Genomic DNA, 16435 nt, shown 5'->3' on the forward strand with positions numbered 1-16435 from the left:
CCCGTATCTGTGTGGGTTTCCTCCGGGTGCTCCGGTTTCCTCCCACAGCCCAGCGGGTTAGGCTGATTGGCCATGATAAATTGCCCCTTGGTGTCAAGGGGATTAGGAGGGTAAATATGTGGGGTTACGGGGATAGGACCTGGATGGCATTGTTGTCGGTGCAGGCTCAATGGGCCAAATGACCCCCTTCTGCACTGTAGGGATTCTATGATTCTAAGGGGGCATGGGTTCAAGCTGAGAGGGGGAAAGTTTAAGGGAGATGTGCAGGGGAAGTTTTTCACACAGAGAGTGGTGGGTGCCTGGAACGCACTGCCAGAGGAGGTGGTGGAAGCAGGCACACAGCAACATTTAAGAGGCGTCTGGATGGGTACATGAATAGGGAGGGAATAGAGGGATACGGACCGAGTAAGAGCAGAAGATTTTTTTTAGTTTAGTTAGGGCATCATGATCGGCACTGGCTGGGAGGGCTGAAGGCCCTGTTCCTGTGCTGTACCTTTCTTTGTTCTTTGTTTACTGAGGGAGAGTTTAGCATGGTCAATGCACGTCTTTTGGACTATGCGAGGAAACCAGAGCACCCGGAAGAAACCCACACAGACATGGGGAGATTGTGCAAACTCCACACAGACAGTGACCCAAGACGGGAATCGAACCCGGGTCCCTGGCGCTGTGAGGCAGCAGTGCTAACCACTGTGCCACTGTGCCGCCCCAATAGAATCACACCTAGAATGAAACACCTTATCTTCACACTAATGCACAAAATACAAAAAATTGGGGTCTAGTCTAACTTCATAATGTACCCTGGGGTTTCTGATCTGCTCCCTGACACTACTTGGAAGTAAAACAGTTGGGATGAACACCATTCCTCAGCAAGTGAAAGTTGGTTGTTTAGATATTCATGCCACACAAGTAGGTTTTATGCACATGGGGCGGAATTTTACCAGCACGTCCGTCCGAGGTTTGCACGATCCCGCCCGAGGCCAGCGGAGAATTCCGTTCTCCGAGCCTCGCCAGACCCCTGGATCAGGGGCAGGTGTGCCGGTAAAATTCCGGCCGTGGTGTCCATTTGAATGACCCAGCAGTTGCCGATCCTTTGCGCCAAACCAGGTGAAACTTGCCTGATTGGCAGAGGGGTATCCAAAGAGTTCGGGTTTGGGGGTTTTCATAGTGCAGGAGATGGAACGATTAATGATGCGATTGACTCGGAGATCGGGCACCCCGAGTTTGCTCTTTAACATGGAGTCCTGGATGAGGGGAAAACTCGGAGATCTACAATGAGAGATAGAGAAATAATTTCATCAGCCAGCAGAACAATATCAACATTCACAAATGACCAAAAGGCATTGGTGGACAACCACATCATAATGACCCAATGATTTTAATCACTCGACTTACTAATGATGGTAATAACATAACAGCTGGGATTTTATTTATTTACTGGTGTCACAAGTTGGCTTACATTAACACTGCAATGAAGTTACTGTGAAAATCCTCCAGTCGCCACACTCCGGCGCCTGTTCAGATACACTGAGGGAGAATTTAGCATGGCCAATCCACCGGCAAAGCAGCCAGCACAATCAACGCACCCCGGATATTCTCCCTTCCTTCGGGAAAAAGATACAAAAGTCTGAGGTCACGTACCAACCGACTCAAGAACAGCTTCTTCCCTGCTGCTGTCAGACTTTTGAATGGGCCTACCTCGCATTAAGTTGATCTTTCGCTACGCCCTAGCTATGACTGTAACACTGCATTCTGCACACTCTCCTTTCCTTCTCCCCTATGTACTCCATGAACGGTATGTTTTGTCTATAGAGCACGCAGGAATTAATACTTGTCACTGTATCCCAATACATGTAACAACAATAAATCAAGTCATAGAGAATAGAATATTCATGGAAACCCTACAGTGCAGAAGGAGGTCATTCGGCCCATCGAGTCTGCACAAACAATAATCCCACCCCTGGCTCTATGCCCACAACCCCAAACACTTACCAAGAGGTGCCCAAAGGTACTGAGTTTGAGAGTGACCCTTTAAAGGACGCACTTAAAACTAAACTTATTACCTTCTGCCCTGCAGCTAAGTAGAAAGGGTCGAGGGCTACAGGTTTTTAGGTGTCCAGATCACCAACAACCTGTCCTGGTCCCTCCATGCTGACGCTATATTTAAGAAAGCCCACCAACGCCTCTATTTTCTCAGAAGACTAAGGAAATTTGGCATGTCAGCTACGACTCTCACCAACTTTTACAGGTGCACCATAGAAAGCATTCTTTCTGGTTGTATCACAGCTTGGTATGGCTCCTGCTCTGCCCAAGACCGCAAGAAACTACAAAAGGTCGTGAATGTAGCCCAGTCCATCACGCAAACCAGCCTCCCATCCATTGACTCTGTCTGCACTTCCCGCTGCCTTGGCAAAGCAACCAGCATAATTAAGGACCCCACACACCCCGGACATTCTCTCTTCCACCTTCTTCCTTTGGGAAAAAGATGCAAAAGTCTGAGGTCACGCACCAACCGACTCAAGAACAGCTTCTTCCCTGCTGCCATCAGACTTTTGAATGGACCTACCTCGCATTAAGGTGATCTTTCTCTACACCCTAGCTATGACTGTAACACTACATTCTGTGCTCTCTCCTTTCCTTCTCTATGAATGGTATATTTGTTTGTATAGCACGCAAGAAATAATACTTTTCACTGTATGTTAATACATGTGACAATAATAAATCAAATCAAATCAAATCAAAAGGAACCAGGTGAGCTAACAAACACTGCAGGCCCAGATACGTAGCTTGCCATTGTTGAAGAGCAGGTTGGTTTAAGTTACTCCATAAGATGCCTCCATCGGTTATTAATGGAATCATATATTGACCAGATTTGTAAAAGAAGTCTTTTAATGCAGGGTCATCAACATTCCAAGTTCTCCAAAAATTAACGGCTAATCTTGCAGATACTTTTACAAGCAAATCGGGAGATAACTCACAATGACGCTGGCGGCTGGGATTTTCCGATGCAGTGAATGGAGTTTCGGCTGAGTGCCAAATTCGCCAATCCCGCCGGAGCGGGAACTAACGAGATCGGAGAACCTCGCCCCCGATTTGTCATTTTCTTCTCACACTTTCCTGCGTTAGTTATAAAAATATTTGGAGATTGGCAGGAAGCAAAGCAGTCTGACTGTCCGGGAGGCCATGTGATGAAACTTCCAGGAACACGTGCGATTAGAATTGGCAACTCTACTCTCTTAATGCTTCCATTAGGGGGAGGCGATGGCCTCATGTCATTATCGCTAGGCTATTAATCCAGAAATTCAGCTAATGTTCTGGAGACCCGGGTTCAAATCCCACCACGGCAGCTGGTGGAATTTGAATTCAATAAAAATATTAAGTTAAATATTCAGTTCAAATAAAAATTAAGAATCTACTGATGACCGTGAAACCATTGTTGATTGTCGGAAAAAACCCATCTGGTTCACTACTGTCCTTTAGGGAAGGAAATCTGCCGTCCTTACCCAGTCTGGCCTACATGTGACTCCAGGTCCACAGCAATGTGGTTGACTCCTAAATGCCCTCATGAATGGGCAATAAATGTTTTTCCTGACTAAATAATCACCAGACACCATAGCAACGCAATTGCACAACTGATTTTCTGTGCCATGATATTTAATAGTGCCACAATGGGTTATCCCATCCCATTCAGGATCTATGTGGGGAGGCGATGGCCTAGTGGTATTGTCGCTAGACTATTATTCCAGAAACTCAGCTAGTGTTCAAGGGACCCGGGTTCGAATCCCGCCACGGCAGATGGTGGAATTTGAATTCAATAAAAAAAATCTGGAATTAAGAATCTACTGATGACCATGAAACCATTGTCGATTGTCGGAAAAACCCATCCGATTCACTAATGTCCTTTAGGGAAGGAAATCTGCCGTTTTTACCCAGTCTGGCCTACATGTGACTCCAGAACCACTGCAATGTGGTTGGCTCTCAACTGCCCTCGGGCAACTAGGGATGGGCAATAAATGCTGGCCCAGCCAGCGACGCCCATGTCCCACAAATTAATTACAAAAAAACGAACACGGAACAAAATTCCCGATGCCCTTTACTTTGGGATTGGCGAGAAGATGCTAAGCCCAGATCGGAACTTCTTCACCGTGCCATTTGACTTGAACCAGCTCTGTCTCTTCTCCTGCTGACGTTTAAGGAAGTCGTTACTCAGGTTCTTCCACTGTTGAGACGTAAACATTCCCAGAATTCTGCAAAGGAAGAGACACAAGACACTGACCATCGCATTCCCCGCTCTCACAACCTGAACAACTCGGTTCATCCCTGTCTCCGGAATTAGCCGGGTACTTACAGTCATAGAGGTTTATAGCATGGAAACAGGCCCTTCGGCCCAACTTGTCCATGCTGCCCCTTTTTAAAAAAAACCCTAAGCTGGTCCCAATTGCCCGCGTTTGGCCCATATCCCTCTATACCCATCTTACCCATGTAACTGTCTATAGAGTCATAGAGGTTTCTTCCTCAGAGCCGTGCCCACGTCACCACCTTAATTTTGCCAGGGGTGTCACGGGCACCCAATTTACACTTAATAAATGGGTTCACCACCTTTGCCCTAGTTTTTTTTAACCTTAAGCTCAAAGTTACAAAGCCAATGAGCAGAGTGCACAGGGTGAGCCATTAAGCCATCTCCTTGCTTGCTCCAAAAATCAATTCAAATTGAATCCAACTCATGGTCACCACAAGAAAGACATACAAGATCCAAGGTGACATGAACAGGCATTGCAGCTGATCTCATGTTTGACTCTCCGCTTGATCTTAGCTTCGGGGAGGTGATGGCCTGATGGTATTATCGCTAGACTGTCAATCCAGAAACTCAGCTAATGTTCTGGGGACCCGGGTTCGAATCCCACCACGGCAGGTGGTGGAATTTGAATTCAATTTAAAAATCTGGAATTAAGAATCTACTGATGACCATGAAACCATTGACGGAAAACCCATCTGGTTCACTAGTGTCCCTTTAGGGAAGGAAATCTGCCATCCTTACCTGGTCTGGCCTACATGTGACTCCAGAGCCACAGCAATGTAGTTGATTCTCAACTGCCCTCGGGCAACTAGGGACAGGCAATAAATGCTGGCCCAGCGACGCCCATGTCCCACAAAATGAGTTAAATAAAAGCCTGTACATTTGATCCACTTTGAAAATACAACATTGGGCCCGATTTTACCATCAAGTTGCAAATGCAAATGCATTTAAATGGCCGTCGCGCCCGTTTTCGGGCACGAAAACATGGTAAAGTCGGGCGTAAGGCGCGTAGCACGATCCGCGCCCGCCTCCGCGCCAGTTCCCCCTTTACCAAGGCCCAAAAATGGCCACGATCGGGACCGTGCCCAAAACGGGCACGACGGCCATTTAAATGCATTTGCATGCAATTAAATTGACTTAATGGGCTGCACGCCCAACCTTACCGGCACTTCCCCCTTTACCATCCCATTCGCCCATCCAGAATCGGCACGAAACAGACCCTCCAGTTAGTGAGGAGGTAAGTGCCGAGTGTCCGACAGCTCTCTGCTTGAGACCGGGGGAGTGGGGGGGGGAGTGGGGTCCACTGCCACTCTGCCTGAGATCGGTGGGGGAGAAAGGGGGGAGGGGCCCACAATCGGCCTGGGTGGCAGGGGGTGGGGGGGATAAGGGGGTCAGTAATGTTGTGGGGCTGAGGCAATGTCTGTGGGGGCCAGGGGGGGGCATTATCCGGCCCAGGAGGGATGTGGCAGGGGAGCCGCATTCTATCATTTTATTTTCTGCACATGCGCAGTTGGAGGCGCCGATCGGTGCTGCAGGATTTCGGGCGCGTTAAGTCCCGCCCGCAGTCTTCTGCAGCACGATTCGGAATCGCTGATATTTTTTCAGACAGGGTGTGTATGGGGGCGCCTGAGAACGGGTCTAAAAGTCGGATCTGAAACACTCCCAGTTTCAAATCTGCCCGGCACTTAGAATCAAAATGGTAAAATAGGGCCCATTCTCTCAAAAATAAAGACCTGCTTTTAGATCACACCCTTCAAGACTTCCGGATGTCCCAAAGCGCTTTGCGACCAAGTAGGTAATTTATGAAGTGTAATCACTATTGTAGGGAACACAGCAGCCAGTGTTACACACAGCAAGATCCCACAAACAGTGACATGATAATAACTTGTTATAGTGACATTGTTCGATACAGACTACTGTACTCACTTTTTCAGCTGTAGTCCCAGGCCAAATCCCTCTTTGTTCGATGGCTGAAAAACGTCTACTGATGGTTCTGTTGGATGATCACAGGGCATCATTGTAAGAACTTATGGTACTTTCAGGATAAACTTTACTGGCTCAAAAAGGTAACATCCATTGTGCATCAGCAGTCCCCAAATGCACATTCATTTGATATTGGTGTGGTGGCACAGTGGTTAACACTATTGCCTCACATCTCCAGGGACCACTTCTGGCCTCAGGTGACTGTCTGTGTGGAGTTTGCACATTCTCCCCGTGTCTACATGGGTTTCCTCCAGGTGCTCCGGTTTCCTCCCAGACTCCAAAGATAGAATCGTAGAATTCCTACAGTGCAGAAGGAGGCCATTTGACCCATCGAGCCTGCACCGGCAACAATCCAACCAGACACTTTCCCTGGAACCTGCTCATCCCCCTGACCATAAGGGGCAATTTAGCATGGCCAATCCACCTAACCTGCACCTAAATTCTCCCTCAATGTCCCTGAACATGCGCCGGAGTGACTAGAGGGTTTTCACAGTAACTTCATTGCAGTGTTAATATAAGCCTACTTGTGACACTAATAAATAAACATTAAACTTGTGTCACCTTTGTTTTTTGAATGTCACTTTCACAGCTTTGTTCAGGGCAGTGTAATGATCTTTAGAGGTTGACCTAATGAGTAGGTGGAGATGCAGCTTCATGTACCCGTGCAGAGGGAGCCATGGAGGAGTTATGGTAAAATATATGGTAAAATACATTGGTGCCTTGGCTGGTTCCATGGCTGGAAGTAGGGACAGGAGATGGAAGATAACATGTTGCTGATTTGTATCATAGAATCCCTACGGTGCAGAAGGAGTTCATTCAGCCCATCATGCCTGCGCCTACAACAATCCCACCCAGTCCTTATCCATGTAACCCCAAGTATTTGCCCCGCTCGTCTCCCTGACACTAAGGATCAATTTAGCACGGCCAATCCACCTAACCCCCGCACATTTTTGGAGAGTCATAGAAACCCTACAACACAGAAAGAGGCCATTCGGCCCATCAAGTCTGCACCGACCACAGTCCCACCCAGGCCCGACCCCCATATCCCTACATATTTTACCCATTAATCCCTCTAACCTACACATCTCAGGACTCTAAGGGCAATTTTAGCATGGCCAATCAACCTAACCCGCACATCTTTGGAGTGTGGGAGGAAACCGGAGCACCCGGAGGAAACCCACGCAGACACAGGGAGAATGTGCAAACTCCACACAGACAGTCGCCCGAGGCCAGTATTGAACCCTGGTCCCTGGCGCTGTGAGACAGCGATGCTAACCTCTGTGCCACCGTGCCACTCTACTGTGTGTTATTAAGCAAGCACTCTCCATTCACCAATTTCCATGTTTTGCATTGACACTTCAGGTGTACAATCCCTCCGGGTAGCTTTTGAGAAGAGACTTGAATGAAATTCATACTTACCGGGTCCATCCAGGTACTGAGAGAGAGAAAATCTCAGTCTGAGTACAATGGGCTCAATCCTTGCCACCTTCCAGGCTGTCGCGATCTCCTCCTGTTAACAAACAGCACTGGTTACAGGCGGCAAGTCCTGGACTGCGGACACAGTCGCGAGGTCTAACTTAAGATCTGATCCTGAAATGGCTCGGAACTGTCGTGGGCTAACTTATATACCAGGACTATACATATCAGGACTATGGGCGGCACGGTAGCACAGTGGTTAGCACTGTTGCTTCACAGCTCCAGGGACCTGGGTTCGATTCCCGGCTTGGGTCACTGTCTGTGTGGAGTCTGCACATTCTCCTCGTGTCTGCGTGGGTTTCCTCCGGGTGCTCCGGTTTCCTCCCACAGTCCAAAGATGTGGGGGTTAGGTTGATTGTCTATGCTAAAATTGCCCCTTAGTGTCCTGAGATGTGTAGGTTAGAGGGATTAGTGGGTAAATATGTAGGAATATGGGGGTAGGGCCTGGGTGGGATTGTGGTCGGTGCAGACTTGATGGGCCGAATGGCCTCTTTCTGTACTGTAGGATTTCTATGATTTCTATGACTAACAAAACACCTGCGTGTTTGTGAAATTTAATGAATGATATTGTTAACAGCCTGGAAAACATGAAGCATGTAAAGGTCACGATGCTTTAAGGATCTGACCCCATCCAGTGGGATGCAGAAAATGAATACCGTAATGACTTTAATTGGGCCAATGATGTGGATCTGTTAGACTACGAGCTCCCTGAATAAGGCAGTAATGGCTTGTCCAACCTGGGAGCCCTGTATGTGCACATTGTTTTTATTCATTCATGAGTTGCGGGCATCGCAGGCAAGGCCAACATTTGTTGCCTGATGTACTATCAATCAAGCAAAGGCTAGTTTGTATGCAAGAACAAATAGGCTTTTATTCGCAAAAGACTTGGAACACACCCATGCTGATGAACTGGTCCAGCGACTGAGGCAGGGGGGTTGGGAGCAGTCACCTTTATACCTGGACCGGGGGGAGAGGAGTCTCAGGCAGGGCCGGCAGGGGCATGCCCAGGCATGTCACACACACACACAGGCAATAAGCTTAACAGTGGTTTACCACATTGCCCATCCCTAATTGTCCTTGAACTAAGTGGCTTGTTAGATCATTTCAGAGGGCATTTAAGAGTCAACCACATTGTTGTGGGTCTGGAGTCACAGGAAGGCCAGACCGGGTAAGGATGGGCGATTTCCTTCCCGAAAGGACATATGCGAACCAGATGAATTTTTATGGTTTCACGGGTCATCATCAGATGGCACAGTGGGGCGGCACAGTGGCAAAGTGGTTAGCACTGCTGCCTCACAGAGCCAGGGACCCGGGTTTGATTCCCAGCTTGGGTCACTGTCTGTGTGGAGTTCGAACGTTCTCCCCGTGCCTGTGTGGGTTTCCTCCGGGTGCTCCGGTTTCCTCCCACAGTCTGAAAGACGTGCTGGTTAGGGTGCATCGGCCGTGCTAAATTCTCCCTCAGTGTACCCGAACAGGCGCCTGAGTGTGGCGACTAAGAGATTTTCACCGTAACTTAATTGCAGTGTTAATGTCAGCTACTTGTGACACTAATAAATAAAAAACCTTTTTAAAAAAAACTTTTTAATTCCAGATTTTTATTGAATTTAAATTTCACCAACTGCCGTGGTGGGATTTGAACTTGGGTTCCCTGGTTCTCTGGATTACTAGGCCCTGATTTTACCGGCACGGCCGCCCGAGGCTCATAAGATCGTGCCCGAGGCCAACGGGGAATGCTGTTCTGCGAGCCTTGCCTGCCCCGGTTCTGAGGCGGCCGTACCAGTAAAACCAGGGCCCTAGTCCAGTGACACTACCACGACGCCACTGCCTCCCAAAATGTGGAGTGTCAGGGTGACTGGCACCCTGGGGTTTTGCTCTGTACAAGGACGTAGCTGTCTGAGTGTTGCTGGCCATGTAAATAAATCTCAACTGGGTGAAGGGACACCGGCCTCGGAGGAGGTATTTCAAATACTGTCACGGGCTTTGTTCATGTGCTTAATCTTTAAATGGCCGCAACTGTTGGAAGAAAATCTTGCTGCCGCTGAATTTTATCGCTGGAGGGGCATCAAACTGTTTGTTTTTTCTACCCTGTCCTTGGAAGCAGATCCCACATTGTTCAATAAATGCGGAGAAGCTACGGGCCTGTCATTATGGTGTAGAGTTTGGATTAGGTAAGAGCGGGCCACCAGGTGGGCCAAGTGCCTACGTGCTGTGGACTTTTTTTTAATGACTTTATTGACTCTGTTCCAAGCTCCATCTGAACCTGGAGGTAAAGGTCATTTTAATATTAAAAGCCAAACATGCAATCTGCACTTCCTGAGGCTTGCTGCAGTGACTGGCACTGCTGGTTCCCTCCGGTTCTACCTTTCTCTCATTCTATGCGTCCTTTACAGCAAAGAGTCACTACTTAATGCCTTTTCTGTTCATGTGCAGTTTTAAAATTCCAACAACACCCAAGAAACTTGACACCATCCAGGACAAAGCAGCCCCGCTTGATTGGCACCACATCTACAAACATTCACTCCCTCCACCACTGACGCGCAGTAGCAGCAGTGTGTACTATCTACAAGATGCACTGCAACAATTCACCAAAGATCCTCAGACAGCACCTTCCAAACCCTTGACCACTTCCATCTAGAAGGACAAGGGCAGCAGATACCTGGGAGCACCGCCACCTGCAAGTTCCCCTCCAAGCCACTCACCATCCTGACTTGGAAATATATCGCCGTTCCTTCGGGTCAAAATCCGGGAATTCCTTCCCTAACGGCATTGTGGGTCAACCCACAGCACGTGGACTGCAGCGATTCAAGAAGGCAGCTCACCATCACCTTCTCAAGGGGCAACTAGGGATGGGCAATAAATGCTGGCCCAGCCAGCGATGCCCATGTCCCATGAATGAATTTTAAAAAATTATTTTATTGCCATGGGGGGCTTTAATGCGACAATAATTAACCCTGGTTTGAGAACATAAAATTCTGTTTTTAGTTGGATCGACAATGCAGAGGCATCTTACCCATTGTGCACAGTGTGTTAGCACTGCTGCCTCACAGCGCCAGGGACCCGGGTTCGATTCCGGCCCCGGGTGACTGTCTGTGTGGAGTTTGCACGTTCTCCCCGTGTCTGTGTGGGTTTCCTCCAGGTGCTCCGGTTTCCTCCCACAGTCCGAAAGTTGTGCAGGTTAGGTGGATTGGCCGTGCTAAAATTGCCCCTTGGTATCAGGTGGATTAGCAGGGTAAATACGTGGGTTTATTTGATTTGATTTATTATTGCCACATGTATTAACATACAGTGAAAAGTATTGTTCCTTGCGCACTATACAGACAAAACATACCATTCATAGAGAAGGAAAGGAGAGAGTGCAGAATGTAGTGTTACAGTCATAGCTAGGGTGTAGAGAAAGATCAACTTAATGCAAGGTAGGTCCATTCAAAAGGGGATAGGGCTTGGGTGGGATTGTTGTCAGTGCAGACTCCTGCACTGTAGAGATTCTATGAATTCCACTAAATCTGACCTGGACTTAACCAAAGGCTGGGCAGAGACCCATTAACACTTGGATAAGCAAGACATAGAATCATAGACATAGAATCCTACAGTACAGAAGGAGGCCATTCAGCTCATCGAGTGCACCGTCCACAATCCCACCCAAGCCCTATCCCCATAACCGCATGCATTTACCCTAGCTAGTCCCCCTGATAGTAAGGGGAAATGTAGCATGGCCAATCCGCTTAACCCGCACATCTTTGGACTGTGGGAGGAAACCGGAGCACCCGGAGGAAACCCACAGAGACATGGGGAGAACCGTGCAAACTCCGCACAGACAGTGACCCAAGCCGGGAATCGTACGCGGGGTCCCTGGTGCTGTGAGGCAGCAATGCTAACCACTGTGCCACCGTGCCGCCCATTTGCTTAACGGCTGGAATTTCTCCCATGTTCCTGAGCGCAATGCCTCCTTTGCAGACTCCACACAGACAGTGACCCAAGCCGGGAATCGAAACGGGTCCCTGGCGCTGTGAGGCAGCAGTGCTAACCACTGTGCCACCGTGCCGCCCACAGCTAGCACAGGACTCCAGGCAATCTGCAAATGAGCCAAGAAAAAGCCTGGAGACAGAAGTAGCCCCTTCAAAATAAGCCGAGAACAGGAATCGGCTGGAATAAAGACATGGACAATAACTCCCCAACCAGTAGGTGTGCTGTTTATGTGAGACCGTCTAATTATTAGATGTGAAAATATAACCTTTGGGAACCTGCCTCAGAGTTTCACAGATAAATGGATTTCTTTGTTTTGTTTGAGTACAGAAATGTTTTTTTTATGTTTTCTACCCCTGGGCTGGAGCTCGTTGGCCCCGATCGAGGGCACGGCCAGATTGGGGATGTAGCATCTGTTGTCAGACCTACAGCAGCGTCAATAAATGGAGCATATGGCACGATTCATGCTCCAGTTCCCAGTCGCGGTCCGTCATCTCTGCTCCCCCTTCCGCCGTTCCGCTCGGGCAAGTCGACTCACAGAATAAACAGTGCTAATTTCTATCAGGATGACGACCAATATCCGCACAAACCCTGTACCAAGCATTGATGTGTCACTTGAACATATCTCAAACCAAACCCAGTCAACCGGAATCTTTTACAACAAACAGGGAAAAAAAAAATCTCAGGCTCCCCTGAGCAAACGGCAGATCATACGGGATCGCTTCCTTCATTGCGAGGGAGCTATTTTTAATTGCTTTGCTAACCCAATTGTATCCACTCCAATTCTTTTCCCATGCGAGCAGGCTGTCACAGTTCATATATTGCAGTGATGGTCACCTGGTCTGCTTCACTCCGATTGACATCTGCCCACAGGGAGCGTGTAATAGGCTGGATGAATGAGTTACATAGAAACCAGGAGGAGGCCATTCAGCCCTTCGAGCCCGCTCCATCATTCATTATGATCATGGCTTGTTGTCCAACTCAATAGCCTGATCCCGCCTTCCCCCCAATTTCTTTTCATCCCTTTCACCCCAAGAGCTATATCTAACTCCTTCTTGAAAACATACAGGCCGGAATTTTATCACGGGAGTCGCAGCAGGCGCGGGGTGGACAATGGAAAGGTCCGTTGACCTCGGGCGGGATTTTACAATTTCGGGATGGCTAAATGGAGAATGGTTATTACTTAAACCACAATCTTCCCTGGGTACAGCTCATAGCAGTACAGATAATAGGATCAGGAGTAGACCATTCGGCCCTTCGAGCCTACTCCACCATTCAATATGATCATGGCCGACCCTCTATCTCAACGCCATACTCCCCGCTCTCTCCCCGTACCCCCTGACATAGGGGACATAGATTTAAGGTAAGGAGCAGGAGGTTTAAAAGGGATTTGAGGGAAAACCTTTTCACCCAGAGGGTGGTGGGAATCTGGAACTCACTGCCTGAAAGGATGGTAGAGGCGGGAAAACCTCACATCACTTAAGAAGCATTTAGATGCGCACTTGAAACATCATAGCATAAAAGGCTCCAGACCATGTGATCCAAAATGGGATTAGAATAGGTAAGTGCTTGACAGCCAGAGCAGGCACGATGGGCTGAAGGGCCTCTTTTGTGCTGAATTATTCTATGACACCTTTAGAGTCTAGAAATCTATCCGGTTCATTCTGAAATACATTCTGTGACTTGCCTTCCTCAGCTTTCTGTGGCAAAGATTTCCACAGGTTCACCGCCCTTTGAGTGAAGAAATTTCTCTTTATCTCAGTTCTAATGGGCTATCCTCTATCCTGAGATTATGACCCTTCCAGACCCACCCTCCCCCAGCCAGAGGCAACAACATCCCTGCATCCTATATGTCCAGCCCTATCAGAATTGACATATTTCAATTAGATCCCCTTTCATTCTTCAGTGATATACAGGCCTAGTCGATCCAATCTCTCCTCACACGACAATCCTGCCATCCCAGGAAGCAGTCTGGGTTAGAAACATGGAATCATAGAATCATACAGTGCAGAAGGGGCCCTTCGGCCCATTGGGTCTGCACCAACATGCGAAAAACACCTGACCTCCCACCTAATCCCATCTGCCAGCACTTGGCCCATAGCCCTGAATGTTATGGCGTGCCAAGTGCTCATGCAGGTACTTTTTAAAGGATGTGAGGCACCCCGCCTCCACCACCCTCCCAGGCAGCACATTCCAGACCGTCACCACCCTCTGGTAAAAAGATTTTACCTCACATCCCCCCTGAACCTCCTGCCCCTCACCTTGAACATGTGTCCCCTCGTGACTGACCCTTCAACTAAGGGGAACAGCTGCTCCCTATCCACTCTGTCCATGTCCCTTATAATCTTGTACACCTCGATCAGATCACTCCTGTCTTCTCTGCTCCAACAAAATCAACCCAAGTCTATCCAACCTCTCTTCATAACTTAAATGCTCCTTCCCAGGCAGCATCCTGGTGAATCTCCTCTGCACCCCCTCCAGTGCAATCACATCCTTCCTATAATGTGGCGACCAGAACTGCACACAGTGCTCCAGCTGTGGCCTCACCAAAGTTCTATACAACTCCATCATAACTTCTGAGAGATCCTATGTATGCTTAGCCCTGTATCATAGAAAGAAGAAACCCTACAGTGCAGAAAGAGGCCATTCGGCCCATCAAGTTTACACCGACCACAATCCCACCCAGGCCCTATCCCCATAACCCCATGCATTTACCCTGGCTAGTTCCCCGGACACTAAGGGGCAATTTAGCATGGGCAATCCACCTTACCCGCACATCTTTAGACTGTGGGAGAAAACCGGAGCACCCGAGGAAACCCACGCAGACACGGGGAGAACGTGCAAACACCACACAGACAGTGGCCCAAGCCGGGAATCGAACACAGGTCCCTGGCACTGTGAGGCAGCAGTGCTAACCACTGTGCCACTGTGCTGCCCATTTGCTTCAGTCTATGCAAAGGCTTCATCTCTGCAAAGACTTTACTTTAAGATAGTTCTGCCTATGCAATTACATTTAAATGCTAGAGTGTGGGGGTTAACTTGACTACATCATAAAGCTTACTTGACCACATTGTAAAACTCAGAAGGCATGCTGGGTTAGCTAAAAATTGACTGCATTCCTAAAGGGTACACAGCAGGCAAACAACCACAGCTGCAAGGACTTGTTTCTCTGGATAGAGACAGCTTATGGAAAACATTTCTAATAACTAGATAAGGGTTGAGATATGGCATGGATTTTGGGTGTGTGCTTGTGCAGTTTGTTTTCAAGATCAGTGCGTTCAGTGTGTCTCAGGACAGGGATTGACAGTGAAAGCCAGTCTCTCCAAGTTCGCCTTGCTTTTCCTTTTCGCTTCTGCAATTATTTAATTTTCTGTCAGTTCTGTTCAATAAAAGAAATTCATCTTAAACTTCGTACCAGTGCCAGCCCCTTGTCTGTCCAAGGGAATGAATGTTTCTTCAGAAGGAAGTCTTCAAATGCAGACAATAAAAATATAACAAAACTTACTCCAACTTATAAATCAAAGAAAGGGTTTAATAAAGAAACTTCATTACTCCAAACTTGGAGCCATGCCCTGGGCCACTCCAAGCTCCCCACAATTCCACACAGGTTCTTATTTATAGTGAGTCAGCTGGCTATTACATCATTCTGCGGTTGGTTCCATGGTTTACTGGGTCAGCTGGCCCTTACAACCTGTTATCATTGGTCACATTACATCCGATACAAAGTTGTCACCGGTTACATTCTAACAATGAATGGGCCTTACAACTTCCCTGCTTTTGTAATCTATGCCTCGACTGATAAAGGCTTGACTCAGAGGCATGGTTCAAAATGAATCGATGGATGTGTATTGCATCATTGCAGTCGGAACATTGGCAACAAATGTGCGACGGGGAAAGTGTTACAGGAAGTGTTTGAGGCACCTCTGGGAAGTAATCCCGACAGAGTTTTAATACATTCCCAATGGAACGTGCAGCAATTGATGCTGCAGCCAGTACTTACATCCAGAAAACTCATATTAATGTGCAGGTCCACATCCACATCATCAATCGTCCCATATTCCCTGCGGAAAGAAATATTTCAAATAAATAAATCACAGCCTGTCGAAACGTTAAACATCCTCCTCCATTATGCTGCTCAAAATATGCACTTGAAACATTAGACCAAGAGTAAGCCATTCAGCCCCTCAAGGCTGTTCCGCCATTCAATATGATTTGATTGGATTTGATTTATTATTCATAGATGTACACATCATACAATCCCTACAGTACAGAGGGAGGCAATTCAGCCCATCGAGCCTGCACCGACAACAATCCCACCCAGGCCCTATCCCCATAATCCTACACTTACCCTGCTTATCCCCCTGGTACTATGGGTCAATTTAGCATGGCCAATCAACCTCACCCGCACATCTTTGGACTGTGGGAGGAAACCGACGCAGACACGGGGAGAGCGTGCAAACTCCACACAGACACTCGCCCGAGGCCAGAATTGAATCCGGGTCCCTGACGCTGTGAGGCAGCAGTGCTAACCACTGTGCCACCGTGCACCCCTATTGGGATACACTGAAAAAGTATTGTTTCTTGTGCACCATACAGACAGAGCAAACCGTACATAGCACGGTGGCGCAGTGGTTAGCACCGCTGCCTCACACTGCCGGGGACCTGGGTTCAATTCCCGGCTTGGGTCACCGTCTGTGTGGTGTTTGTACCTTCTCCCCG

General features: G+C 48.1%; 1 protein-coding gene across 1 annotated transcript in view; it reads right to left on the bottom strand.

Annotated features, from left to right (window-relative positions):
• Window positions 1-16435, bottom strand: part of parp6b (poly (ADP-ribose) polymerase family, member 6b) — a 111869-nt gene that overhangs the window by 34518 nt on the left and 60916 nt on the right. The window contains exons 7-11 of the mRNA XM_078200007.1: window positions 15717-15777; window positions 7697-7787; window positions 6221-6287; window positions 4095-4244; window positions 1116-1266 (exon numbers count right to left, since the gene is read on the bottom strand). Coding sequence (XP_078056133.1) covers window positions 1116-1266; window positions 4095-4244; window positions 6221-6287; window positions 7697-7787; window positions 15717-15777 — 520 coding nt within the window. The remainder of the gene's footprint in view (window positions 1-1115; window positions 1267-4094; window positions 4245-6220; window positions 6288-7696; window positions 7788-15716; window positions 15778-16435) is intronic.

This window comes from Mustelus asterias, chromosome 29 (genome assembly GCF_964213995.1).
Source record: "Mustelus asterias chromosome 29, sMusAst1.hap1.1, whole genome shotgun sequence".
NCBI classification, from domain to species: domain Eukaryota; kingdom Metazoa; phylum Chordata; class Chondrichthyes; order Carcharhiniformes; family Triakidae; genus Mustelus; species Mustelus asterias.